The 27,873-nt window shown below is 41.7% G+C and overlaps 1 protein-coding gene across 9 annotated transcripts in view; it reads left to right on the top strand.

The window, feature by feature from the left end:
* Nucleotides 1-27,613, top strand: part of ZBTB20 (zinc finger and BTB domain containing 20) — a 519,455-nt gene extending 491,842 nt beyond the window's left edge. For all 9 annotated transcript variants that reach the window (XM_055809034.1, XM_055809033.1, XM_055809032.1 and 6 more), the window contains one exon: nucleotides 88-27,613. In XM_055809034.1, the coding sequence (XP_055665009.1) occupies nucleotides 88-506 (419 nt within the window). In that variant the 3' untranslated portion in view covers nucleotides 507-27,613. The remainder of the gene's footprint in view (nucleotides 1-87) is intronic.
* The last annotated feature ends 260 nt before the right edge of the window (nucleotides 27,614-27,873 follow it).

The following is a 27,873-nucleotide window of genomic DNA, read 5'->3' as shown; positions in this document are numbered from 1 at the left end:
TATTGCAAAGACCCATGCCAAGCTGGTTTAATTTTATTATCTTTTTTCTGTCTGTTTCTCTCTCTCTCTCTTGTTGGTAATGGGCAGGTGAGAAACCCCATCAATGCAGCATCTGTTGGCGCTCCTTCTCTTTAAAGGATTACCTAATCAAACACATGGTGACGCACACTGGCGTGAGGGCGTACCAGTGTAGTATCTGCAACAAGCGCTTCACCCAGAAGAGCTCCCTTAATGTGCACATGCGCCTCCACCGTGGGGAGAAGTCCTACGAGTGCTACATCTGCAAGAAGAAGTTCTCCCACAAGACCCTGCTGGAGAGGCATGTGGCTCTGCACAGTGCCACCAACGGCACGCCAGGAGCCACCGGCACTGGCGCGAGGGCCGTCCCTGCCGGGGTAGTGGCCTGCACGGAGGGGACCACTTACGTCTGCTCTGTCTGTCCAGCTAAGTTTGACCAAATCGAGCATTTCAACGACCACATGAGGATGCATGTGTCAGACGGATAAGTAGAATCTCTCTCTCTCTTTGTTATGAACAAAAAAATAGAAACAACAAAAAAAGCTATGGCACTAGAATTTAAGAAAAGATTTTTGTTTCATTTTTATCTTTATTTTCCTCCTTTTTTTGGGTTCGTTTCGTTTTGTTGTTTTTGTACTACATGAAGAACTGTTTTTTGCCTGCTGGTACATTACATTTCCGGAGGCTGGGTGAATAATAATTTTCCCAGCCTCCCTCGGATGGTGGCCTTAAGGCCAGGTAGTGCTTCATGAGCTCCACTGGTTGGATCTCTAGCTACTGGCCTCTAAATACAACCCTTCTTTACTACAAAAAAAAAAACAAACAAAAAAAAACCACAAAAAAATTTCAAAAAACAGACAGAAAAAACAAAAAAAAACAATTTCTTTTTTCTCACTTGTGAAGAGCACTACAAAAAAAAAAAGAAACAAGACAAAATATATTACAAATCTACAAGGCCTACTGTCGTTATAAGTACACCGCTCGCAGTGTTTCAATGGACATAATTCACAATGCTGATCGCTTTTGGACTTCACAGTATCCAGTTAGAACTGTGGAATATTTTGCTTCTGGTTGAGCAGCAACCAGAGGAAACAAGGCCCTGCTGGTTTCCACCACGTGTCTGCTTTCTCACACACACACGCATCCACAAACACACAAAAGGGCTGAGGGGAGTGCGAGGCAGTGTGGCTTGGATAGTGTGGAGTCCCTGCAGGGTGAGGAAGAAGAATCAGAGGTTCCTCACCTGGATTCTGCTCCATCCCACGCTCTCTGGTGCACCCTCTCCGCTGCTTTTCCCATACCACCACCACCACCTTACAGCAGAAACCAAGAAGATTCAGACAACGAGCAACGGTGGCTTTTTTGTAATTTATTCAGTGTCTTCGCTGAGCCCAGGGCCTCAGCACAATCAAGAGGGACTTTCACAGAAGGCAAAGAGAAACACAGAGGAAAATCAAAGATATCAGAGGTTGCAACCTATGGATCTAGGTACAAGAGAAGGGTTAGTTCCCACAATCTTTGCAAAAAAAAAAAAAAAAAAGTTGCATCAGGATTTATTCTTGTGGAAGAAAGAGGAATAGAGGGTGGGTGGGGAGGGGAATAATAATTAAAAAAAAAAGAGTTCTTGGGACTTTTTTAATTCAAAATTTTATAGAGGGGCAAAAGTGACGTTTACCAGATAGAATGCTGATTTTTTTAATATATTTACAACAGTATTTGTGTAAAAAAACAAAAAAAGTGAGATTGTTAAAAGTAATTTTTCTTTGTTTTCTTTTTTGTTTTGCGTACACTGCCACTAATATCTTCTCTTTTATTATATATATGAATATATATATAAATATATATTTTATTTTAAATTGAGACTGTTAAGGTTAGCTAACCTGCTTCCAGATAGAGGGGGGGAGGGGAGATGATCTTGATTTTTATTTTAAAAAAGAGGAAGGAAGTTTCTTAATTTTCTTTTCTAGTATTATTCTCTCTCTCTTTTCTAATGGAATCAAGAATTACCTGGGTCGATGAGGGGCTCTGTGAAGTCATCTGTGAGTTTATCTACTAGAGTTTGTGCATCCTGCAGTATCATTTGAACTGCTACTTTGTTTTTGAATTACGTGGTTCTCTTTTTGGCTCTTACCAAGGTTCTGTTGTTTCTTCTTTTGGTTCCATCTTAGAATTTATTTCTGCTGAAGGGTGGTTCCTTTTGAGAAAGAGATTTTTCTAGCAATGTTCCCTTGGTTTTGGGAATGATAGAATCTATAGTCTTTTCTTTCTTCTTCTTTGAAAAAGTAATGAAAGTTTTGGAAGTGTGTAATAAACTAGGATTTCCCTTCTTTTTGGTCACTGGACAAGAATTAATCTGCTGTATTGTTCTCTCATCCCTGCCTTGCTCGCTAGAGAGCTTCCATATTTGTGTGGGAATCTGATCCTGCCCCTGGTAATTTGCTGATGCCAAAATAACTTAAAATGTTACCATTGCGAATAATCTTCCCTTCCTCATTTGCAAAAACGTCTAACTGAAGGGCCACATCCCGCATTCTCTGCATACGCAAAGCTATGCAAGGAATGTAGGATCAGTGTGAAAGATTGATTCCTGATCTGCATATATATGTTGGTGTTTTGTATTTTGTTTTATTGTGTTTGGGCTGGTGTTCTCCCTAGTTGTCTTCTGTGTATCTGTGTGAGAATTTTTCCCCCAAAGCCAACTCCCAAAGTACATGGGTCCTTAGTTCAGTTGGATCAGTGTCTGACACTATCTTTGTCATGCTTGAAATCCATAGCGAGGACTTGCACCAGCTGCACTCTGGACTTTATATTTTAGGCAGAGAAGAAGCACCTAACAAAAATATGCAAAAAGAAAAAAAAAGAAAAACTGCTAGTTTAGCTTTTACTTGTGTCTATATATAAATTAAGCTTTCTTAAGTTTACAAAACTTTGCTTGTGAACACTGAGCATTTCACATGAGACATTCTTTTATGCTGGACGACTTTCTAACTGTTGACTTGATAGATCGCCACATACGATTTTGCGTGTTCTTTACACCTGCAGCTTCAGTATCGGATGTCTGTGATTCAGCACAGGTAACCTCATTGCTGTGTTCTACACCTGTTCCATTACTGATTTATTTTGGGGAAAAAAAACTGACAGGTGGTTCAGTCTCAGAATCTTTCTGTACCCTGCAAGGTATTGTTCAGCAGATCCTAAACCTTGAAGCCCTGACCCTCAGCTGCAGTAGGCAGTATAAAGAGACTTTGTGGTGAGTGCCAGAGTAGATGAGTCTCCTGTATGGTAACATCTTTTGGGTTTTACCACTTTGTTTGGGTAGTTTAAGGGGGCTAGAGAAGGAGCACAAGTTAATTAATAAATAATGTTCTCGTAACACACTGGTAAAAGCAACACTGGCATGTAAACCAAGAAGTGAAAAGACAAAGCCTAAGACAAAGAGAGGGAGAACCAGTATCTGCCATGTGAAGACACACTAAACCTGTACAGAAAATAAAAGATCTAGAGACAAGGGTGTGCAAGAAAATGGGGAAGGTGAACCTGTACAAAAGGATTGAAGGTCTTTCTGTGGGGAAAGGAGTTTTTTCTGAATGAAGAATTTTACCCATCTTAAAAATCTGTAGCTGCTCATTTGTCATCTGAGGTCTGGGGAAAAGCTGTTTAATTTGCTATTGCTTGATCTGGTGAACTAGAGTCAAGATGTAGTGTATTCTGGAATATGTTTCTGATACTGGAAGAGATATGCCAGTACAGGAAACAAGAATCAAGGTTTATGTCCACCAAAATCTGAATACTGTGGTGTTTAGAGAGAAAAATCCTATCTAAATTTTAATTCTTTGATTTTGAACCTTCCCTAAATCAAAGAAGCATCATCTTTGAAATGCAAATTTATTATGGGACCTAATAAATTTGAAATTAATTAAAGATCCACTGTGAATTAATTAAGGATGTCCATTAAAAAAATAAGCAAATTTCTTTAACATAAAGTTAAGGCATACTAGAATTAATTCTAAATCACTTGTTGAAGAGTTTAGGCCAAGGTCTTCACAAATGGTGGCCTGAAATATAAACTGATTTTGTTGAACCTTCCAGGTTCAAAAATGAGTGACTTGATTTTCTAAAACATGGAGTAACTTGCAGCATGACTGTAAATGTAGCTGAAAGTGCTCATCGGGTCACTAATTTAGGTGCCCTTCTGTGAACTTAGGAGTTCAAACATAGACCCCTTTATCTTTTAAAATGTTAAATTCTTTTTAATAACGCTTCCTCCCATCTGTTGAAATACTTCTTTACTACTTGGAAACAAGTGCAGTATCTGAATGTTACAGGTATGTTCAAGCTGCAGGTGTTGCTGCAGTATTCCTTAGCAGACAGAATACCTGTGGTACGCTAGCAGTGGCGATGATCTACGAACTGCTGTTGACAGAGTTTGAGTGCATCCTTCTCAGTACACTTGAAAGGCTTCCTTCAAAACACCCGATAAAATGGTATGAGAAAGAGCAGACTGCAGCACACTTCCCTGTGATGGAGCACACAATATCCCGCATTCCTTGAGCCTGATTCTCACCTTCCCTAAAGCTCTGTGTATTGCTTCAGCAATGGAAAAGGGCATTAAATAGGACATGAATTCAAGCATACAAATCAAGGCCTCTCTGCAAGGCAAAAGTGCAATAAAGGAAGCCTTAGAGTAAATGAGAAGTAAGTGCCTTCTCTTACTGCTGCTGAGGCTGATGAAGTCAATTGAAAATGTAGGACCGGCCAGAGCAGATCTGCCCCGTGGTCCACCTTGCCCAGTATTCTGTCTCTGACACATGGTCAGTTACAGATGATTTGGATGAAGATGAAAGACCCCTGTTGGATAATTACAAAGTAATAAGCATAAGAGAGAAGATTTATTATAATCCTCATTAGCTATGTGTCTGCTTATAACCTAAAGACATAATAATTTATGGCCTTAACTTTTTATCCCACATAAAAATTATATATTGCGGCAGATAATTCTCATTATCCTTTAAAGATCTAGCTTGTTAACTCCTAGGTGGCCCCAGTGCTGTCCTGTGGAAGTGAGTTTCTCAGGTTAATTGCCACCTTATTGAAATGATTCCTTTTCAGGTTAATTTTGTTGCTGTTCATTGAAATACTCTTTTTCTTGTATTATGTGAAATTGTAAATCAGAAAAAAATTCACTTCTCTTGCCCGTTCCACTGAAGTCTGCCTCTCTCTGGGAAATCTGAATCCACAAGGAATGCAGCACCACGATGTCAGTGTCTGCTGGTCAGGAAGGAGAGAACAGCTACCGAGCGTGTGCATGTGTGTGTCTGGGGTGTGTGCATTAGTGAGATTGTCCTACAGTGATCTCTTGCAGAGGGCTAGCAAGTACAATTTGTAAAGAATGGGAACATACCAGTAACATACAGCAGTCTAGAAATAGTAATACGATATTTCAGTCTGGTCCCTCCTCTCACAAAACCCCTCTCAACAGTCTCTCATAAGGGGAATAGGTGTAGATATTTTGCAGGATCTGCTCTGGGGACACTTTTTCAGCAATTGTCATGCTCCCTCTAAGCCCGCTTCTGGCCCATGCTGTTAGTTACTTGCAAAACCAGCTCAATTTCACAGTGAGCCAACAGGGAAGAGTGGCATTTAGTTGACTTTCTAAGAGAATGCGATTTGCCTTTGCTCTAAGATCAAAGAGGACAAGCGGTACCCATTTTTCTTGGTTTGACTTCTTTTTCATCCAAAGGAGAGTTGAGTAATAACCCATATGCCATCAGCCCCCTCACTTCTTACCAGCCCCAAACTGATCGATTTCAGTCGACCTTGGGCTGCTTGATCAATGCTGGATCATTCACACCATGGAGGATCAAATCTCTTGCCTTTACTGAGTAATTATGGTAGCATGTCTTGCCTTGTTTTTGTAATGAAAACAAAACCTGTAGGGAGAAGGTACAAAACATACTATTTGCAGGAGTGCTGAGTTCAATCCAAAACCAAAAGTATCTAAACCATTTCAAACATGATCAGACCTTCGGTATGCCTAGGACTGTAGGTCTGTGACCCTCTGACAGTCTTGTGCTAAGGAAATCTTTCAACTCTCACTGCTGATTTGCCACTCAAAAAGAAATGCAACATCAAATTAGCACCTGGTGGCTGTTCTGTCAAGGAAAACTAGACCTTGGTAATCCAACCCTCTCAATTCAGCATCCAGCTCTTCTGAGCTATTGAAATAAACCTGATGGAAATGAATCAGCAGGTAGCCTAACTGAAGCAGCATCTGATCAGCCTAAAGCAAAATAGCTGCTTTTCACATTGCCTGATTTGTTTTTATGCCGGCTGTGAAGATTTGTGGAGGAGTAATGAGATGAAAACTTGGCCCTGAGAGGTTCTGAGCCTCCTCTGCTCCCAGGAGGCTTGTCACTCAGTAGGGTCTGGCCCCTGAAGTGATCACAACTCTGCTGAGGAAAGGCTTATGAGAAAGTACAGGTAATGCATTGAGTCTGCAGTCTTGAGTTTGTAAATGCAATGAAAACCTTCCCCAGCACATGAGCATCCCGCTGACAGAAACCAAAGCCAGGTAGGAAGGCCGTGCGGAGTGGCAGATACTGGAAGTACCAGGTTTCTGCAGCGTGCCCAGTAAGAGAGCCAAGCATATGAAAGTGGCCTAATGCCAGATTTGTGTCCGTCGAGGGCTTGTTCTGGCCGTGCCAAGTCAGTGTTCTTGCTGCTGTTAACCTTATTTGTCCTGCTAGAAGTAATAAGCTCTCAGCTAACTTCCTTTAAAGCTACTCGGTGATCCAGTTCATTTTAGCAGGAGCAAAGAAATCCCCATATTTTGGGAGATGACCAAGCTGGGAAATTTGGAGAGAATTTTAGTTATGTGTATATTCTTCAGACTGACTTGGACGAAAAAAAAAAGGGGGTTATGTGTTTGTTAGCATAGAACAGACAGATTTGGTCCACAAGGGAGACACTGACAGACAGACAACCTGTCTGAAAAATACGAATGCTTTGCTCTCTTAGACCTGTTGTTGTGAAGCACAAGGAGGAATCTTTGTTCCATTTTTCTAAGAAAATGTGTAAATGAGAAACAAGATGTATTAGGTAATAGTGTATATCCACCTAATTATTCCCAGTGCTAATACCTAATCAACTAGATTAGTGCCCCTAGGAACAGTGAAAATGTTATGCATTCAGTGTTTCTATTTCTGATCCCCCTCCGCTATAGTTCAGGAGTAACTAAGATGAAAACAGTAGAGTTATAAAAATGCAAAATTTTGGTGAACAGAAGAATTGTTTCCCTGTGTATACCTGCCAGTATCTGGACAAATATCCACTCTGAATTCATGTTTATAATTACTAGGATACCATTAGACTATTTTGGTTGAAAATCTATGGTTTTAGTGAAAAAAAAGCCCACAAAGTTAATAGATACTTTTTCATTATATATTTAACAATGGTGTGCTGGCTTCTTTTTACATTTTAGCCTCTGCAGTAGTGCTTGATCCCCAGGCATTGTGAGAGAGTCCAGGTGCAGGAGAAGCAGAGCTGACTGATATACTGTGAATAGGTATAAAAATTAAATTGTACCCATCATGTGCTTTAAATCACTATTCACATTGCAAGTTGGTAACACAGCTAAAGAGTTTCTGGGTTTATTTCAAAATATAAGGGGTCAAATATAGTCCAAACATAAATCTAGCAAAGTCACATCAGGAGAAGAATCAGTCATGGTGGTTTTAAAATGCCAGTTTCCACAAGAATTGTGCAATTAAAAGGTTTTAAAAGAAGAGGCTGACTCAGGATCTGCAGAACTCTGCTACCTTGAGTCTTCGTGCTGTATGTGATCACAGTTTCTACCACCAGAACTAAGGCTGCTTCACTAACTGACTTCCTTTCCCTGCAGTCGGTGAACTGAGATATTTGTGCACAACCGCATATGCCCAAGGAAAACTCTTAGTGTCTCCCCTAGGAAAAGCAGTGTAACATTGAAGTAAGCAGACCAAGAAAGTCTTCCAAACACTCTGTTAACTGTATTTTTAAACCCCCAGTTTACACGTTTTTCTGCAACTATTTTTCAGAAAGCAAAGAGCAGTAAGATACTTCTTTGGGAAGCAAATACACTACAGCCTTGATTGAATACACTACACCCTCATATAGAATTGTTGCCTTAATTGCATCAAAAAATGCAGAAATGCATCTGAGCAGTATGGAGTGTACTTACATTTCGTATCTGTAGCAAAGTTTCATCGAAAACACTCTCTTCGTATGAAATGTGTTATATTGTGTTTTTCTGTTTGAGAGGGTAGGGAAGAGGTGAAGAAGTATTAGTGAGGCACAGTGGTCTCTTCATATTGGACGGTGCTTTGCAGCTGATTCTTACCTCAGTTACAGGTCCAGGTTTGGCTTTTTCCAAAGTGATCTATCTCCTTTTGTTCGGGTTGGCTGACGTCAGCTCCCTGCTGGAGGGTAAATCCTCATCCTAAACCAAATGACTAATACAGGGGTAAGGTTGTGTGATTTGATCACTGACTCCAGCCTCACCAATGCCAGTGGAATTCATAGAGAAATCTAAGGAAAAGCTGCTTCCCAGTGACAAATTCTTGATTTCTATCAGCGCAACCTGTATTGGCACTTTTGGGATTGCATGTATGTCACTACAGAGGAAAGTAAGCCTTTTGATGATTTAGCTGTGATTTCATTTAAGAAAAACGTATTCTAACAATATCCTTTTGCTGCAGCAGTATCACTGTACAAACAAAAGAACTGCCAATATGCCATCATGTTTGAGAACTTCTGTCCAGTTCAGCCCATAGGGACATTCCTGTTTCCACTCCTGGTGCAAACTTTATCAGCTTGCTTTGTCATGCAGCCACACCAGAAGCATCCCTTGTAAATGCTCTGTGTCAGATTGGGTTTAGGTGTTACAGTAGCCATAGCCTTTTGCAAGGTCCCCACTGGGATTTACCCTGCTGGAAAATCTGGTACCAGTGTAGCAAAGCATTCCTTGCTTCAGTTATTTTCCAGGCAGAACTGCAGGCTTTTACAGTGTGCACACTTCCTCCAGGCTGACTTCTTGGTGATCCTTTGCCAAGGTCACAGTTATGACACTTGAGGAGAGTGCAGAGTTTGGTTAGATACTTATTACTGTCCCCAACTGTCCGGTTCTGCGGTGTCCTGTTCCTACAAAATGGACAGGTATCTTTCTGAGATCTGTACTTCTAATTAGGCAGCTTTTCTACTTCACTTTGCTCCTTTTCCTTTTGCCACCTGGATATTGTCACGTTCTTTGCTGAACCTTAGAAAGTCCCCTAGAAGTTCAAAACCCGTGCGGAACAGACACTGTTTGCCTAGAGAGAGCCACCACGTCCAGCAAGCAGGATTACCTTCACCCACCTGCCCTGAAATACTTCACAGCTTTCTTCCTCTCGTTTTTTTCCATGAAGTCCTTTACTTTGGTTTCTCACCTAGTCAGTTGATACCTATGGGATCTTTGAACAAAACCAAATTATGTGGCCACCGTGTGTGTGTGTATGTGTGTGCCGATGTATGTGTGAGTACGCATGTGTATGTGTGTGTGCGTAGGCAGATAGCTAGCCATCTCTTTCTGGCTTTACAAACATGTTGCTAATTGAGTGTGTGGACATGCATGGTTCAGGAAAGGGTTTAGATGAAGAAACGGTTACAGCATTAACTGTGGAGCATTGGCCTGAATCCGTATGAATTTAATGGAAAATAAGTGCACTATTTATTTAAGCAGTGTATATGCACACCTATATTCATAAACCACATTCTGTCTGCCGGATGCTCTTAACTGGGTGTTTGCCCAAGGAAGGTGTTTGGCCTCATTGAAAACATGACATCCAGATTTGATCCAGTGTATTTTTGTGTGTACCTGTTCTGAAGGGAAGGCTGAAGCATGCCTCCCAGAGCCTTGTGTGGTCTTTCAGCCACAAAATAAATAAACCAGTCCAGCTCAGCAGGCTTCACGAGCAGAGATGGGCATCCATGGCAAGTGACAGCTCTGGAATGATATTCTTGAGTTCAGTCACTCATTTCCATTGAATTTCAACATGTTCACCTGACAAAGGAATAAAACCCAAGCAAAATGATCTAACTTGCCAGTTTTGTCCCCTTAAAAGAACGTTAAAAATTATCAAGTCTTTAATAATTAGCAACACAGTGTATTGATAGGCTCTGAAATACTCTGGGTCTGGAGTCTCTAGTATCCAAAGCGCCATATCAAACAGCTCTTTCCCCACCTCATATACTCTGAAACGTGTTGACTATGAGTATCTTTACAAGTGATCCGAGTAATCCATTCCAAATGTGCAGTCACTAACAATTGACGATTAGCTTTCACTCCTTTGGTCTTTGCCAAAATCTTTTCAGGAACATGGTTAGTGTGTGTAGAAGACCAGTAGATTTGACAGGAGGAGAAGGAGTTGGTCAGTGAGAGTATTCAGTATGGAATCCATGAGAAATGCAGGATTTCTAGAACTCATTTTGCGCCCATTTAGTTAGTGGGATGAATAAGGATGTTTAGCTACAGCTGCCTATTTTGGTATCATGTTGGCCCTAAAAGTAGCATTTTATTCTTTTAACTCTTTTGCCCCATTGGGGGGTTGTCCTTGTCTCAGAAAGGGTAATTGGAGATTGGGGGGTGGTGGATTTTTTTCTTTCGTTTCACTCATACAAAGTTGAGTAAATGTTATTCCTTTTCTTAGATTGGTAGCATTTCCCTTCCCCTTTTGAATAAGATGATAAATGCAACAATTTTGGCTGGTTGATTTTGGGTGAGGTTTTTGTTTTGGTTTGGGGTTTTTCTTTGGTTAAATGTACATTGTCTCTCTATAGTCAGAATGTCTGTGACTGTAACAGTATGTATTTCTTTTACTGGAGAAAATAGACTTTTTGGGTTTTGTTAACAGTACTAGTGACTTTGTGGAAAATGACAAGTTGCTATTTAGATCTGCTTAGTTAAGTACAGTACACTACAATACAGTATTTCTGAAAGCTAGAACATACAGTACACAATATATATAGCAATTCTATATCAATATTATATACATAGTATAATCATTTAACTTTTGCATCTGCCTATGATCATAGAAGAATAATTTTTCACATGTATCATTCACAACCCAATCAACTGCTGCAGCTATTTGAAGCATTTAACAATCATTATTACAGCTCTAGTGTGCTTTTTCATATTATTGGCTTCTTTATTGTCTTTACAGTAATTTTTTTCAGGCTTTTTTAAATCTCTGTGTAGCAAGATATAGGAAAGTAATTCTTTTTAAGAAAAGGTAAAACAGTATTAGGCTCTACAAAAAGTTAGAGATTGTTCCCTGCTACCCTTTCATATCAGAAGAACAATTAATCAAAACAATTAAGGTTATCTATTAGCTCTCTTCTAAGATGTCCTGTTATTTCATTTGTAAAAGTGTATGTCAGACTTTCCTCTTCCATTCCTAGCCTTGGAGAAAGATTCCGCAAGTGGTCTTTGTACTCTTTCCAAGTTCTGTTTCTTTAGTGTTTTAAGATTTCCAAAAATGATTCTCTGCACTAACTTGGGGTACAAGAAATATTAACCTCTGTACAGTTATGCTAATTGTGGCCAGTGGATTTTGCCAGGAATTGGATAAATACCTCCATCCACCACTATTAGTATATTTTACGTATCCACTTGATTCCCCCTCCTTTTCAAATGAAAACATCTGCAAGTTTGAGTTTCAGTTCAAAAGGTTTCCAAGCTGAGTGTTGCCTTTTTCATCTTCACACCACGTTGCTGTTGGTTCTGAGTGTGGGGTCAGTCCCACTCGATTTTAATTGTCACCACAGAGCTGCTGAAAAAAACGTCACCAGGGATATGTCACCATCCAAATAGCCCAGGGGAAGCTGATTGACGCCAAGCCCACCTTATGGCTTGGGGTGTCCTTTCTGTATTCTCCTCTTGCGACAGATGGCCCAGGCAACAAGTCTAGATCCAAACTCCGCAAGAGTGCAGACTTACAAGAGCATGGGAATTTATGTTTGCTTTTCTAATTCGGGTACATCTCAGCTGACCTTCATTCCTTTTGTCGATAACATACCGCTCCTGAATGAAACCGGGCAAAATCAAGTGGATGAGGGTTGTGGAGGAGGTATTCATTGTATCTCATTTCTCCTAACTGTGAAGACTGGAAGAAATGGGAGATGGTCACATCAAACTGTGCTTTCACTGAGAATGAGGAAATCTGTGTCACTGCAAATCAATAAGCTTAAAAGTTACTTTGGAGTGGGAAGAGAGGGAAAGTGTTACCTATGCCACATCTTGGGATAATAAAACGAGAACTTCAAGCATGGGAATATCAAGTGCTGGCGTTCCTTAGACACTCCTGTCATCTGCCATTTGCACTTTCGTGGAGGCCACTACCACATCCTTTTTCTTTCTACTTGCAGTTTAAAAGTTACGGTCTTCCATCAGTGATCTCTTAAGTCTGGCTTTTCTTTATTCTGTGTATACCCATTTGTAAGGGAAGGAGGAGACTATCCTCTCGACATTAATTACGCAGGTAACAAAAGTAGCTTACCCTATTGCATAAGGATGGGCTTTGTCCCGTTAAACCAAACAGGTGCCATTTCTCAAATTAATTCCAGTTAGCTGCTGCAGTGCTGATTCAGTGGTCCACATTTTCTGACCATGGTCTTTGCCTTTTCATTTGACTGAATGCTGAATCGTACATATTTTCATAGAGAGTGTTCTCACTTCACTGAGAATGCCTGATCATTTAAATGGCTGCATACCCATTCCACGCTTCCCCTGCTAATCCTTTGTAAGGTTCAGTAATTCATTTAAGATAATTACTAGTTTAATGTGTTTCTTGATTTAACTTCTTTGTTGCCTTTTATTTTTCCTAATGCTTTTTTAAACACCTCAGTTCATTTTGCATCTTATACAGTTTACAGTTTATATTTTTAGGCTAAGAAGTGGTTTTACAAACAGGATGGTACCAAACAGGTAGATTATCCACACTAGAGATTGTACTTTTAGAACGCAGTGTGTACAGATACAATTGCCTAAGGGAAAGTGAAACTAACAAAATAATCAGCTGGTGAACACTATTTTAACATATCTTTTACATAAAAGACAATCAGTCATTTGTGAATCCAGAAATCTTGCTTTTTTTGAACATGTATCCTTTCTTTTTCATTCTCTGAAGAAATACTAATCTTGAGAGTTGTGACGTTCTAAGAAATTCATTTCATATGTGCATATTTTCTGCTTTTCTAAGGAGAGAGAAAACAGGTGATACTGGCTTTACAGTTTTACAGATTTTTGCATTGGAGATTTCCCTTGAACGATATAAACATCAAGGGAAGACTCTTGTCCAAATATTAGCTTTATTCTAGTATATGGTTTTCATTATGACTTTCGTTTTCCATCTCCTCGTTGACCAAGTAGACCTCCAGGGTTAACGCAAACCATGGTCTCAGGTTTCTGTGGTCAACAGCATTTATATTCAGCTCCTTTTTGCACTTCTGTTCTGTGTTACGCAGCTTTTGAGGAACACAACAGTCGCAGTAGGTAACACTGCCACCACCAGAGGGAGAACCTCCTAAGAGAATGTTGCTCTATGCTACAGAAAGGGATTTTAAAGTTCTTCACTGCAAGGTTGAGTAAGAGGAGAGCCCCCCACCTTGGGGGTGGTTGCACCAAAGACTGGGGGCCTCCCACGAGAGAGGAATGCTTGAACTCCATACAAGGGACTTGCTCTTCGCCTGTGCCACTTAGAGAAAAGACTGAATCTCCAGTAGCCGCTGCTGCTCATTTATTATCTTCTAAAGAATTTTTAGTTCCTATTTATTGACGGAAGAGGTATACTCTTTCATTTATTGGAGTCAGAATTACTTGTTTGCAAGTTTCATTGTCTTTTGGGGTGCCCTGTTTCCTTTGTCCTATGCCAGGATGTAGCTTGGGCTGCTGGGGTCCTTTAAATCTGGAATGTACCCCCAGATTCATATGTGCTGAGCATTAACTCCCCTAGATCCTTGCTCCAAAGTTCAGATTAGAAAAAATTCATACAATGAAATGAAGCAGTAAATCGGTAGTTTCCCATAAACTCCACCCATAATGAACTTTTGTTGTCAAACATGAGATAAATAGGCAGGATGTACTGCATGACCTTTCTTCTCAGCATCAGTGAGGTCATTATTATATTACCTAATCCTGAAAATTGACCGGACCCATACTCTGTGGGCCAAATTCTGCAGCTGGGACCCACGTGCTCTTCTGTTGACTTCAGTGCATTTTCTGTGGCAGCGAAAGCGTACATAGTCCACAGTAAGCTATAGTCTAAAAACTAGTTTCATGTAGACCATTTAAGACATCACAGGACTGTTCCTCATAATTTAGCATGTTTCTGCCTAAAGTTTCTATTCTTCATAAAACTTACTCAAGGTTTGATTTCACTCCAACAGGCAGTTGTTAAGGGCTCGGTGATGAAATAGTCTCTGCTTCTTGCTGGGAGGCTTAATTCAAAAGAACTATACAGGGCAGGACAGCTGCTTCCCTTTGAACAAGCCTGGGACTTTTTTTGTCCAAAGAGTCATAAATAGCCTTGACTTCCCACATGTAGCCTGTTTCAGTTTGATTTGTGATGGGGTATTGATCTTAAATAATTAAATAGTGAGCCACAATGGTGTAGATATATGATAGACAGCAATCACTTTTCCCTAATTTACACCCTTGCTGTGTCACGTTTCTATTGCCAGAACAAAGTAAAAGCATTTGGGTATTTGGATATTTGGAGTTACTTGAGTCTAAGTTTCTGACTGTTTCACCAAGAAGCACTCTGGCCATACCTTTTCTGTAATGGTGATCACATATTCGTGTGGGTGGAATAAAGTTGTTTCTGTGTAATATCTGATTATATAACCCCAACATTCAGGCTAGAAATCAAACTTCTCTGTGGACTTTTTTTTTTTTTAGAAAGTGCTACAGCACTGGGTATGCAGGAGAATGGATGGGAACCCACATAGTCTAGTGTGAACAAACGCATTTCAGCAGACAGGTAGGACACCCTCAAGTACACACAGCTAAGCAGAAAGAAAAATCACTGCTGTTGATTATACTGGCTAAATTGATGGGTTTAGACTTGACAGAAGAGCTAGGAAGCGTTATCTGGTCTGTCTCATGTACGCTCTGGCGTGGGACACACCACTGTAGCTCTGCGCCCAGAGAAACTGGGTTTAGGTGCCAGCCCCTTGCCTTGGCTAGTGATTCTTTTGTGCTCTCTTTATTTTTCATGATAGGCTCATTGGTAAAGATAAACAGATAAACAGCAAAAGTCCTTACAGCCTGGCATTTTTCTGTTTTGGAGGTGGATATTCAGGAGCCCTGCACCCTTATTTAGATTCTTTCTCGTAGGTTTTTTCCTTATTTCTGTGCATGTGAAATGCTTTTCTGCACTAGGATGAAACAGAGTGTATCTGTGTGCCTGGAGGCAAGGGCACAGTTCTATCTTTCCAAGAAAGAGAAAAATGAGGAGCCTGCTTCAGTTCTTGTTTGGTTTATTTGTTGGTGTTTGCTTTTGTTGACAGTCTGGGGTGGGCTGGACTTGGGAGTGAGGGCAGAGGCAGAAGGCATGAGGAAGCGTGTGCCTGAGCCTAAGTGAAGCAGCGCGTAATATTCCTCTATATACTGAGCAATTACAGTGAGATTAGCGTAGCAGCAGCAGTATTGCCCTAATGTGTTCCTTTTCCCATACATTTCCCTTTCTTGCTCCTCCTTCCCTGATGTGGCCTCTTACAGTGCTTCAGTGGTTCCCCACACTCCTTTCTATAGTTACGAGGGTTGAATGGAGGCTTTTGTGGCTATCCAAACTGAAATTAATCTCCAAACCAGTGAGTACCCCAAAGTCTTAGTTGCGTTTTCCCAACTGATACCTTAATGAGTGGCAAGCCCTGGCAGATGTTTTATTTTGTGAAAAGAGAGAGATAGGCTAGGGGAGGTATGGGCTGACTGGGATTCAGTAACCTGCTTGCCTTTGTTATTAGTGACCTTTATTTTGTTTTTCTTACGTGTTTTCCTTTTGAGGTACTTAAGAGCTTATATGCCTGTCATTAAAATTCCTGCTTTTCCCACCATAGCCCTTGATGGGTTGGGTCGTGAAGCAAATCCTTTATAGTTGTGTTTCTGCAGGATGGGGGAGGGAGTTGTCCATGCACGTGCATGTCTGCGTGAGAGAAAGAAAACTAAAGTTAGTGTTGATCTGTCCATTTGTTTTAGGGTGGCCACAGAGAGCTGCCACTTTGAAGAGTTGATTGCACTACAGAACCTTAGCTTGGGCACTGTTAAAATAAGGACTGTATATTGGGAACAGGGAAGCTTTTTAGATTTTTGTATCCACACTTACACATGCCCTTTGCAAGGTGTGCCCTTACAAAGTTTGCATCTGACAACTTTGTGTAAAACCACTACTGACCTTTTTGCTGTATCCATTTAGTTCTCTCTTCTTTCTGCAGCCCCCAAACAATGGCTTGTCTCCTTTCCAGTTTCTGTCATTTGATTTATTGTGTTTTCGATAAATGTCAGATCTGCTAATGAGATCTCTACGTTGAGCGAGAAAACGAGGCATACGAAAGTGTGGCTGGGAGACTGCAAATCCCTCTTTGTGTTGGCGCATTGATACACTTTTACTGAGAGCTGATTTCTTGGGGGCTGGGTGGGGTGGGGAGGGAGTTTGTGCTTTTTTGGTCTGGATAAGGCTTTTTATTTTTGCACTAAGTATGACTGCACTGCATTGCATTGCACTACTGAAATGTATTTACATGTGGTGGGATTGGAAGGGGCCAATTAAGCAGGAAGGGAGGAGAGAAAGGGATAGGCACAGAAAACAGGATGTACCGTAAACCTGACCAGGTTGAAAGAGAACTGGGGTCACCTTTACCTTAAGCAACTAGTCAGACACTGAGATAGCTGTGTTGGATAGCTTCTGTAAAATAAAAAAAAAAAAAAAAAATAGAAAAAAGCACTATAATAGAAACTGAAGAGGCATCACAGGTTTCAGGGTGCTACAGATCTTTTCCCCCCTTTTCCCAGACGGTGTTCTTTGGGGCTGTGAGAGAGTTAAGAGAACTGCTCATCACAAAAACCAATGTAAGGCTTCAACGTAAAGATACCAATTCCTAGTTTAGATGTCAAAACTTGCGTTGTCAGATGGGACCTCGTCAGAGAGGTTCGGCTGCAATTAGCATCCCTTCAGTATAAGCATGATCGCTCAGCTCAAGAAGTGAAGCCACAGAGCAGGCTTACCAAAGGGGAAGGTCACTGAAAAAAAGCACTTCTTTCTGAGGCTGTTATGGGAACAGTGCAATAAACAGTTATCCTGAACACTCGATTAAAGGTGTTCCAGTCAAGCTTTTGGGACAGAGGGAGCAGGAAGGACATTTGGACAAGAAAGGGTGACATGGTATTCAGTGCAGTAAGTACCATTCAAAACAATACAGTTCCTGCTTAGGCAAAGATGCTGTTGAGCATTTTAAGATCGTCAGTCTGATTTCTCTTGTCAGACGGATAGTCGAGCATTATGAAGGCTTTTGGCTGGAATCAAATGGAATCCTAAGTTGGAAAGTACTTTTAACACTCAAGCTGCATGTTGACCTATGCCTTGGCCATTAACTTTGTAACAAGCATAATATGAGAAAAAAGAAAACAGTAGTAATGTGCAGCAAGATCCATCTCTGCTGTAACTCTTTGTGGTCTACAAAGTCTCAAAAGTTTGTGTTGAATCTCTTCAGTAAGACCATAATTACAACTTCAGCCAGGAGGTGAAACAGGATCATGAAGAATGCTCTGGATAGCAGCTGGGAGAAGCACATAAAACATGAGTACGTCTGCTTTGGTCCTGTAGTGAAGGGACCGCCTGTCTAATGTGTGCAGACATTTCATGGACAAAAAAGGGGAGGTAGTCATCCAATTGCTAAGGCAAGTTGAGAGTAACTGGGTGGTCAGAAATTTGTTTATGCCCTAAATTTCTCCTTAGACTTGAAGCTAAGACATTTTGGCATCATTAGTACCGAGGAATGGATAGTAAAGAATTGCACAATGCAAAGCGGATTGCTGCTGGTCAGTCTGTTGGGCTGCCTCATTTGAGAAAATTGTCCGGGGCCAGAGGAGGAATAGCATACAAGAGGCAGGTCCTGGGTGGGAAAGAACAAATCTGTCTGGAACCAGGAGAGACTTTGGAGTTAAGGATGTGTTTTTCTGGCAAGCTCTGAAATTGCCGCTCTTAGGTTTTATCCATCCTGGCTTGAAAGGACTGGAAGAGAACTGGGGATATCCTCCAGTGTAGTGTTAGATGAGCTACTGAATGGTTCTTCCCTTGAAAGCAGGCAGGGCAGCAGAACACGCAGTCTCTTTCTGAGCCATCTGCAGGAATCCTGTAAGATGAAAACCACTGGAAGGTCATCTTCCAGTAATGAGGCAGCGGGAGCCCAACAAAAGCACCGTTCATGTGAGGGTCAGCATAATACAGTGGCAGGAAAGCACCTTTAATTTGTAAAATGGCATTTGCGTCTACAAGAGTAGTGACAGCTACCGAGTCGTGATATGGGAGGAGATGAAGTCTGTCTGCTGAAGTTAATTCAGGTTATGAGCCAATACTCCCCTTTTTTTGTTTAGGTGAGTTTTTGTTTTGTTTTCTTGTTTAAAACAGCTGCATATACTGCTACTGTCAGAGCAGATTTGCATTGTCAAAGAGGAATGGTGGGCTGCTCCGGAAAAAAAGTGAAGCTGAGGGTTTACTGAGCCTGCTGTGTCCAGAGTGCCTTTCCTGCTGTGGTAAAATAAAGAACTTGCGTAGTTTGAGCTGTTCTGGCTGACTGATTGCTGCATATTCCTCCCTTGTGGTGTGACCTGATGGCAACCATGTTTGGTCAAGGCGAGGAACACTGCATGCTTGCAATGCTGTGATAAGATGCCATTTGCACTAGTTTTTAAAAAGTACTGCAACCTGAAGAAGTGGGCTTTGAGCCATGCTCCAAACCCGGGTCTGAATTCAGCCTGTTTAAACCTGATTCCAGCCGATCCAGTTTCAACAAAACTGGTCTAGCCCATGTAAACAGGAACCAAACCATGTTTTAAAAGCCAAATTCCAGCCTGTTTTCACTCAGTTACAGTGGTCAAGCAGATCAGTTCCTGGGCATAAGTTTGATTGTATAGTTTTAATGGCTTTTAAATAAGTTGTTCCTTTTTACATGGTCAGTTTGAAACTAGTTTAACTGGACCTGCATTTAAATATAGCACAAACGCTTTTTTTTTTTTTTTCAGCATGGTACTAAAGCCCCATGTAGACAGTGCTTGACTGAGAAACCAAGGATAACTTGAGGTTTATTTTAAGAAGCCAAAACATATGTTGCTGACTAGAGATGCCGCATAAGTTAATGCCCTATTTTTTTCTCCAGATGGAGAAACACTAACTTCCATAATTCTCCTCCATTTGCCATCCTGCTTCATTGTTGCACCTTTTCTCTTGAATGAAAATCACTTTGGCCAGTGGGCTAAATCCAAAACAGAACTTCCCTGTACTGTTTGATCATCTTGTTTCTGTACGTTCCTTTCCTCGTTGTTGACAAGCACTACTGAGGATCAGCTTGAGTTTTTGCTGGGATTATGTGGCATAGTTATGATTCAATAAGATGCTAGTGGTATTTTCAACATTATGGTAATTTTAGAGCTTAGCCTTGAGGAAAATGTTATGTTTCAGAAGTTCCACGGAAAAAATAAAATGCCAGGAATCATGATGGAGTTTCAGCCACAGTGCTGTAGCCAAGTTTGTAGGGAACGCATTTCTGGTGGCTGGTGATGCTGACATTTACAAAGGCAATTTGAAAGCAATAGAACACGTGTACTTTTTCATCCCCGCTGAACTAAGAGAATTTATACTCGCAGAATGATCCCGGAGTAACCTGTCAGTGTTCATCACTTTTTCCCTAGTGGAGGAAGCTAAACAGTCTGTCACATCACCTTAGAGAGTCTGATTTTGCTTCAAGACTGCTTCCAAACGGCCTGCCAGCCAGGTGCCCTCCCTCATTGATTCTGGTATCACAGTGGCTTGCAATTTGTCACATCAGCCAAGGTGACCAAGAGAGAGCCTTGGCCCCAACTAGGAGCCTTTTACCTTTCCTTTTCCTTTTGGTTTTCCATCGAACCAGGAGTGCAATTAGTGGTGAGTACATGGCAGGTCAGCTGTTGCTCCAGATGACAAGAATGGCAAAGCCACATGGCGACTGAGCTACTGTTGTCCTCAAGGACACCAGTAAAGGCAAAAGACCAGGCTCTGGTTGCTGGTGTAGTTGTAAACCTACAGCTTCTGCTGCTTGCCCCTGCAAACTTGTTTTGGTCAGCTATGCTGTTGCCCTCGAATATGCTTTGTGTGTGAAAAACTGAATGCGATTGTTCTGTTGTCTGTCTTCTTTCTTCTGCATCACGGATGTGGCACCAACTTACTCTCACAACAAGCTTGAGTTTTGTTTTGCTGTTGTTGTTAATATGTAATTCTACTGTAGACCAAAAAATACGAAAAGGAGAAAAAATCAGTTTCAAGACATAAAAGACCAGTGAGTGAAAGGTGAAAAAATTTAGGAAGCGAAGGTGTGAGAGAAGCAGTGGTTAACTGTGTTAAGTTAGAAATATCAGAATAGCCTTACCTATTTCTTAACCAATGCTTACCAATCATCCAGTAGTGGGGTTAGATAGCTTTCTTGGCTGATTCATACCTGTATCCTAATATATATATATATATTATTTTTGTTTCTTTGGTATTGCTGTTGCACATCATGTTGTCTTTTATAATGCCTGATTTTTATTGTATTGTACTTTATCAGTCTGTTTTGTTTTTGTTTTCCTTTTGAAGGATGGGAAAAGTAATGTTTCCTTTTTGTTTAGAATTTTTGAGAAAAAAATGCACTGGAAGTAAACACAAACACATTTTGCCATTTGGAAAAAGGAAAACACACAGCCACGCAGTGGAAAAGGCTAAGAAAAAGCTCCCCTCTTCTTCCTTATTATGGAAGCATACTCTAAAAGATATGCTAGAAAGAAAACAAACAAACAAATCGCAAACAAAAGAAGAGAGAAGCCTCTTTGATCCTAGCTCTGCAATCTGGAGTATTTTAACGCAGTGTTTTGCAGGGTCAGGCTCCTAAATGGCCAACAGTCACAAAATCCAGAACCATATGGGGCAAATTCATCCCTGGTGCAAGCAGATATAATTGCATTGAAGTCAAAGGAGGTGCACAAAGGATGGATTTAGCCACATGTGTCCAAGATACAGCTGCCTTCCCCATAGTACCTAAGGCCCCACTGCTAGATTTTATCGCTGTCGAAACAGTTGGTCTTTTGGCTGTGTTAATCGCATAATACCCCTTGAATGTTGTCCAAGGTAGGCAAAATACTTTCCCACTGAATAAATCAGTTCTGGATGCACCTTGGCGTGACACTTTTTGCCTACCAGCTTTCAGCTGTTACCCACTCCCAGCCGTGAACTGATATAATCTGACTCTGGCTGAAGAGCCTGCCTTTGCCAGAAAAATGGACTTGACTATTAAGCATAGTAAAACTTATGCGTATTTAACTACTATGATCCAGAAATGGCCCTTGCACTTTTAAGGCATATGGAAACATCCTCTCTGTCTTTCAAAATGGCAACAGTTCCTTTGTGAGCGAGACGCGGCGTGCTGGCATGTGTGCACGCACCCACGTGTGGTCCCTGGGCTCATTGCCCCAGATTCTTCCCAGATCTTTCGGTGCCTGGCAGTGTCCTGTCTCCATAGTGTCTGGTCATTTGAGTACAGTGGGGCAGAGACACGGGTTGAGATAAATGCAAAGAACATACATTTTAAAAGGCAGATGATTTTCCTGTTATGCCAGCATCTTTGAATCCCCATATCAGCTGATGGTTTTTCCTAGCCTGACGGCTTTCAATCAGTTGTTGTAACCTTGGCTTTCTCTGTTTTGTTTTCTAAGGAGGGAATGTGGGGTGGGGAGAATAATGAGGTGTTGTTTGTAACTTCACAGTCCTGATAGTTGGTTTTTATCTTCCATATTTTATGCAAAAACAGACATTATAAGTCAATAAATAATTGTGCCCTAGGTTGAAAGTTAAGTGTTCAGGAAAGGAAAAAAATGGTTGGCATTTTTCTACATTTTTGTGAAGACTCTTTTGGAAAGGAAGGGTACATATTTTTGTTGTGTAGTATTTTCTATTTTTGAATGCATTTTCTTGGTACAAGACTGTTTTGTGGAATTTCTTTTCTTTTTGGTGAACACATTATTTAAAAAAAAAAAAAAAAGAAAAGAAAGAAAAAACTAATTGAAAAGTTTGCCCTTAAGGATATGCTGCAGTTTTGAGGTTTAAAATAAAAAAAAAAAAAACATTCAAGGCGCGTGTTAAAAGTTGGGGGATTGTATTGTTGGGAGTTTTTTTGTAATTGTTACAAGAAGAAGTTTGTAGCCACTGCTGTTTATTTTGTTTCAGATGAGTAAGTAAAGGGATTGTTCTTGTGTTATTCTTTTTTTTTAAAAAAAAAAAAAGTTATTTATGAAATGTCACAAACACTGGACTGTGAGTTTGTGTGGAAAGCATTTTACCACCCTGTGTCTTCATAGAGCTGTTGGTAATCCTACTTCTCATTACTCTGCCTTATGACTTCCTGAGCAAATTGGGGGGGGGGGGGGGGCGCGAGGATCTACATGCATTTCTGAGGCAGAGACTCGGGGAGAAAACGCAAAACAGTGTTTTGGAATCCCAAAGCCAGGCCGTCAGCTCTACTTCTCCCATCTACCACAGGAATGAGAAAGACTTACAGCCACTGGCAGAGAAAGAAAACTCGTGGTACCTGGACATGGCAATGCGCAAGGGGTTAAGTGACTGAGAGCCACGATGCTCATAATGACCGCTGTAAATGACATCCTAGTTTCTCAGTCAGCAGCTCCCTTTGTTTGCCTTTCATCTGGCCAGTGGCTTTTGTGTCTGACTGACCAACCAACTGAAACCCTGAGGATAATTTTCAGTCGCTAATCAAGCCTTTTTGGCACCCCAGCAGTGGGAGTGACCGGCAGCAAGCGCTGCTCATTTTGATCACTGGTTCTGGATTTGAGGAGAAGTAGAGGCTGAGAGCGACCAAAGAGGTGTGCCATGTTCTCAATTTCTGAAGAACAGGCTTAAAAAGACTAAAGCAGTGGTCCAGGCACTCATGGGGCTGGAGAAAAGGGAAGGAGGAAGACACCAACAGCCATAACAGAAACTGGAGATATGTAACTGGGCTACATTCGAGACCAACCAGACTTTTTCTTCCTGGACAATAATGCAGCCAAATCTTGAGACTGTCAAGCAGACAGAAAGCTGAATGTGGCCTTCATTTCTCCTGCCTTTCCTATTTATTCTCCCTCTTCCTTTGCCCTGAGATTTCTTCTCAGTGAGCACCTGCTCCACTGAGCACTTTTTTGCCCTCCACCTAAACTGCCCGTGCTTTCAAAACGTGGGTTCAGTCAGGACTGAGTAAAATCATGTGCCTTCTTTTTCCCCTTTTGTAATTCTACCAACCTCCTCCCCTTCCCCAACTTACAGATGTGAGAGACGCAGGAGGAGGCTCTTTAGAAGTGCTACTTGTCTACAGGTGTCCAGCAAAACAGTAGGGTGGTGGTGAGAGGAAGGGGAGTGGAGAGATGCTGTTAGCTCCTTTCCCTTCCCACACGTAGCAGGTCTTCCCCAGGAGACATCCTCCACCACCACCTCCTCAGATGCTCCCCTCTCCTACCGAGCAGTCGTGGCGGGCACGGAGTGGCTTTTCTCTCCCATTCCTGTCCGAGCTGAGCGAAGCACTCGATTTCAATTCATGCCGTTCACAAGCATTTACATTGACAAGACAAATGCAGTTTGTGGCCTTATCAAGATGACTTTTAAACCACTAAAAGAAAAAAAAAAGGCAACTCATTTCCCACCCAAGGTTTGCGTCACTTCTAAAAACCCAGTCCATAGCAGTTTAGGCTCCTTTGATCTCAGTCCCTTTTAATGATGGTGGCCAAACTGGCCAGCCTAGAGCTTAAATGCTAGACCGTCTGGTCTCATGCTTTCTTTGCTATAACCCCTACTGTCTGCTTGCTTTTCTTACTTTCTGCTATATTCTCTGCTTTTCGAGGCAGCCCTAGCCTTTGGGGAAGGGTGAGAGGAGCCAGTGGGATCCTGGCTCTGGGAAGGTAGTTGATGGATCGTTTTCAGCATTTTAGCAGGAGAAGGATATGCCGGCTGCCACAGCAAATGTGTATTATGATGGGCTGACTGCAGTATTTTTAGGGCCAAGAAACCCCACCCAGTTACTGGAACATGGCTTGTCCCCGGGTCAAAACCACGGAGAGAAAAGAGCGCTTTGGCATAATGGAGAAGCCACTTGCAACCCACAGCTGCTTGTGGGCAAAGACGGGGGCCCGACTGCCTCCTGGCTTCTCTGCAGGCTTGCCCACTGCGCAGCCAGTGCCCCTGCCTCCTCACGGGAGCCTGCTGCGTTGTAGAGGCTTTTCTGGTTGTAAGAACCGGCGCAAAGCGGCCCCCGAGTAGTGTCCGTCTGGTGGGCAAGCACAAGGGTGGGCTCCTACCCGTGCTGGCCCTCTGCACAGCAGGAGGCACCTGTAGCACCTGGGTGATGGGAATGAAAAATCCCTTCTGAACAAAAATCCCCTTTCCATAAACGATCCAGTAAATGAAAATGTTGTGGACGGGGGACTGGAATTTCATTCTTCAGGCTGGGCTCTAGAGCCAGGGAGGAGCAGCAGGGGAACGGTGTAGTTATTCCCCCTTCCTGATAAACGGTCCGCATGTGTGCATGTATATACAAGAGAAACCGTGTATTCCTACCCGCCTTTGGTGCTGATGGACTTAAGGCATTTGTCCAAGGCTTACTGTTGACACACTTAGAGACCATAAGAATAAACTCTTTACCACATGCAATATTTCTCCCCAAAAAGGGAGGGAGGGGGAGAAGAGCAGTGCGGTCAGTCGGGATTGTTAGGGTTGGATTATTTTGCATCTTTTATAAAACTGTAATTTCAACAGTGCCTTATTCCTAATAGATGCTGGCACTTGGGACACACATGCGATGAAAGACAGAACTAGGGAGAGTCAGACGTGGACATCCGTAAGACAGAGGTCATTAATCATCGTAAAGGAAGCTGTATTGGGAATGACACAGCTATGTCAGAATTGAAAACAGTTCAAATATTCAACCTCTAAAGCAATTTCCCTTCCACCACCTCCTGCCTTCCCTCCTTGCCAATGGTGCTGCCCAAGAATAGCTGCCTACACCGAGGCCTGTCACTGCCCCATTTGCTTTTGGCGTTGTCAAGTCTGAGGAGTTTAGCGTAGTCAAGCTTTCCACTGCTATCGTGTTTTCCATGGGGTATGTGAATGCCAGTTATTTTGCTTTAAATGCACTTTAAAAAGAAAAAAAAAAAAAAATCAAATCAAAGCTCCAGACTGTTTCAAATACATAGGGGAAGATAGTGCATATGTGTTTGAACCCAGTTCACTTTATCTCCAGTTAAAATGTACTCCATGCAGTGTGTATGTATAGAACAATGTGTATGCATACAAACACACATGTCAACCTTAAATATCAGCAGACTAACCTTTCTCCTTAAGCTCATGAAACCAGATGCTACACAAACACAGCAGCAGCAGAGGAATTATGGTTGGGCTCTTGAAACAGATCACAAAAAATAAAAACAACTACTTGGTCCTTTCTGTACATTCAATAATTACAGAAGGAATTGGGTTGTAACCAGAATAAAAAGGAACGGTGCTAACTGAATGAATGGGCAAAAACAAATAAATAATAAAATAGACAAAAACTCAGCCCAGTAACGCAGTTTGACTTTTATGCTAATTCTCACATTGGGTTGGTATGTTACTTTTTTTTTGTTTTCTATGAAAAAAAATCACATCTAAACTGATCCACCACCACCACAACAAAAAAGATGCAAACAAACTAAAATGCATCCTGCCCTGAGGAAGCTCTTGTTTATGGAGGATGTCAGAAGTCTCAAAACTCTCGGCCTTGCTCTCACGTACCACATGCTCAATCAGTCCTTTTTTTAAAATGTCTGAAACTGATTAAAAAAAAAAAAAGAAAAAAAAAGAAAAAAAACTTTTTGAAGCACCTTACGTGGCTTCCCATTCCCGGAGTGGGAGCCACCTTTTTTTCTTTGAGCACCTTACTGATGTGTTAATGCTATCTGCTGTCTTTTTGTTACCCGTGGGCCGAGTGGCTGGCTGTTGGCACGTAGACGCGAGCGTGCGGGGGGCGAGGGACCGGCCAGGCATGTGCTGCCACGCTCCACACGTGTGTGCACCGGCCTTTCCGCAAAACGCTACACACGCACACCGGAGCGCGCAGCCCCGCGGTGCAGGGGGGCACCCACCCACCTTCCCATTCCTCACCAGGCGGGAATTTCTTGGTCAGTGTTGGCTCTGTTACATGGAGGGGAGGAGTGGGGGAGCTAAACGGTGGAGGGGAGAGCACGCACGCATGTGTGTGGATGTAAAAAAAAAATCAACAAAAAAAAGGGGACGTTTTCTTCTTTGGGACAAAGAAATTCCCAACAGTCATTTGATGGTGAGTGAATGGGAAACTGCATCCAAGCCTAAATCCGGGGGTCTTTATGCAGGCAACCACCACTGACTACCCTGGGGGCCGTCTTGCCAGCATAGAGACTGCAGGATTTGGCCCCAGAGCGGAGGAGATCCTCCGCAGGAGGCGGGTCTCTGCCGGCACCCGCGCATGTTGCCGTGGGCATATGTGTCATGAGACGCCCACCCACCCGCACAGCCGCGTGCGCGCCGCCGCCTGCGCACACACAACACGCACCCCACACACACACCCCCCACCGCTGTACAGGCATCTCTCGAGAAACATGGTTTGTGACGATGTGAAGAGCAGGTCAAAAGTTTTGAGGGGTTAAGTTCCTTTTTTTTCTCTCATTATACTCTGTAAATGGTATGTCAGTTATCAAAAACAAGCAAATAGAAAATTGTTAAATAAAAAAAATACCTTGCATACGCCTTTTCTATCAAGTGCTTTAAAATATAGAATAAATACACACATCCTGCCAGTTTTTTCTTACAGTGAGAGTATCCTTACCTGCCATTTAATATTAGCCTCGTATTTTTCTCACGTATATTTACCTGTGACTTGTATTTGTTATTTAAAACAGAAAAAAAAAAGAAAAAAAGAAAATTAACTGTAGCGCTTCATTATACTATATTATTATTATTATTATTGTGACATTTTGGAATACTGTGAAGTTTTATCTCTTGCATATACTTTATACGGAAGTATTACGCCTTAAAAAAATACGGAAATAAATTTTACAAGGTTTCTGTTTTGTGTGGAAGAGTAATTGATGTTGCTAAGAATGATGTTTGTTTTTTGTTTTTTTTTTTTTTTAATGTTACCAGCACTTTTTTTGTAAGTTTCACTTTCTGAGGTATTGTACAAGTTCACACTGTTTGTGAAGTTTGAATATGAAGGAATAATTAAAAAAAAAAAAAAAAAGACAAAAGAACGTGGCAGGTGTCTGTGTGCATTTCTTTCTCTCTGGAGGACACGGAAGGTGGATGGCGAGGTTCCTGCGGACCCCTCTGAGCTGTGACGCAGCGTGGTGTGAGTCTTGCTGGCAACAAGATCAGCCAAGAACTTCTATTGTGTTGGGATCATTGTAAAAAATCTGAGTGTCAACAGTTTTTGATGGTGGGGCCAGACGCCGGGAAGTTTGGGGTCCTGGCGTCTGAGATAGTGCTCAGAGAGAAAGTGAATGACTTC

The sequence above is a fragment of the Falco peregrinus genome, chromosome 6 (genome assembly GCF_023634155.1).
Source record: "Falco peregrinus isolate bFalPer1 chromosome 6, bFalPer1.pri, whole genome shotgun sequence".
NCBI classification, from domain to species: Eukaryota; Metazoa; Chordata; class Aves; order Falconiformes; family Falconidae; genus Falco; species Falco peregrinus.
This window is presented reverse-complemented; position numbering and strand designations above follow the sequence as displayed.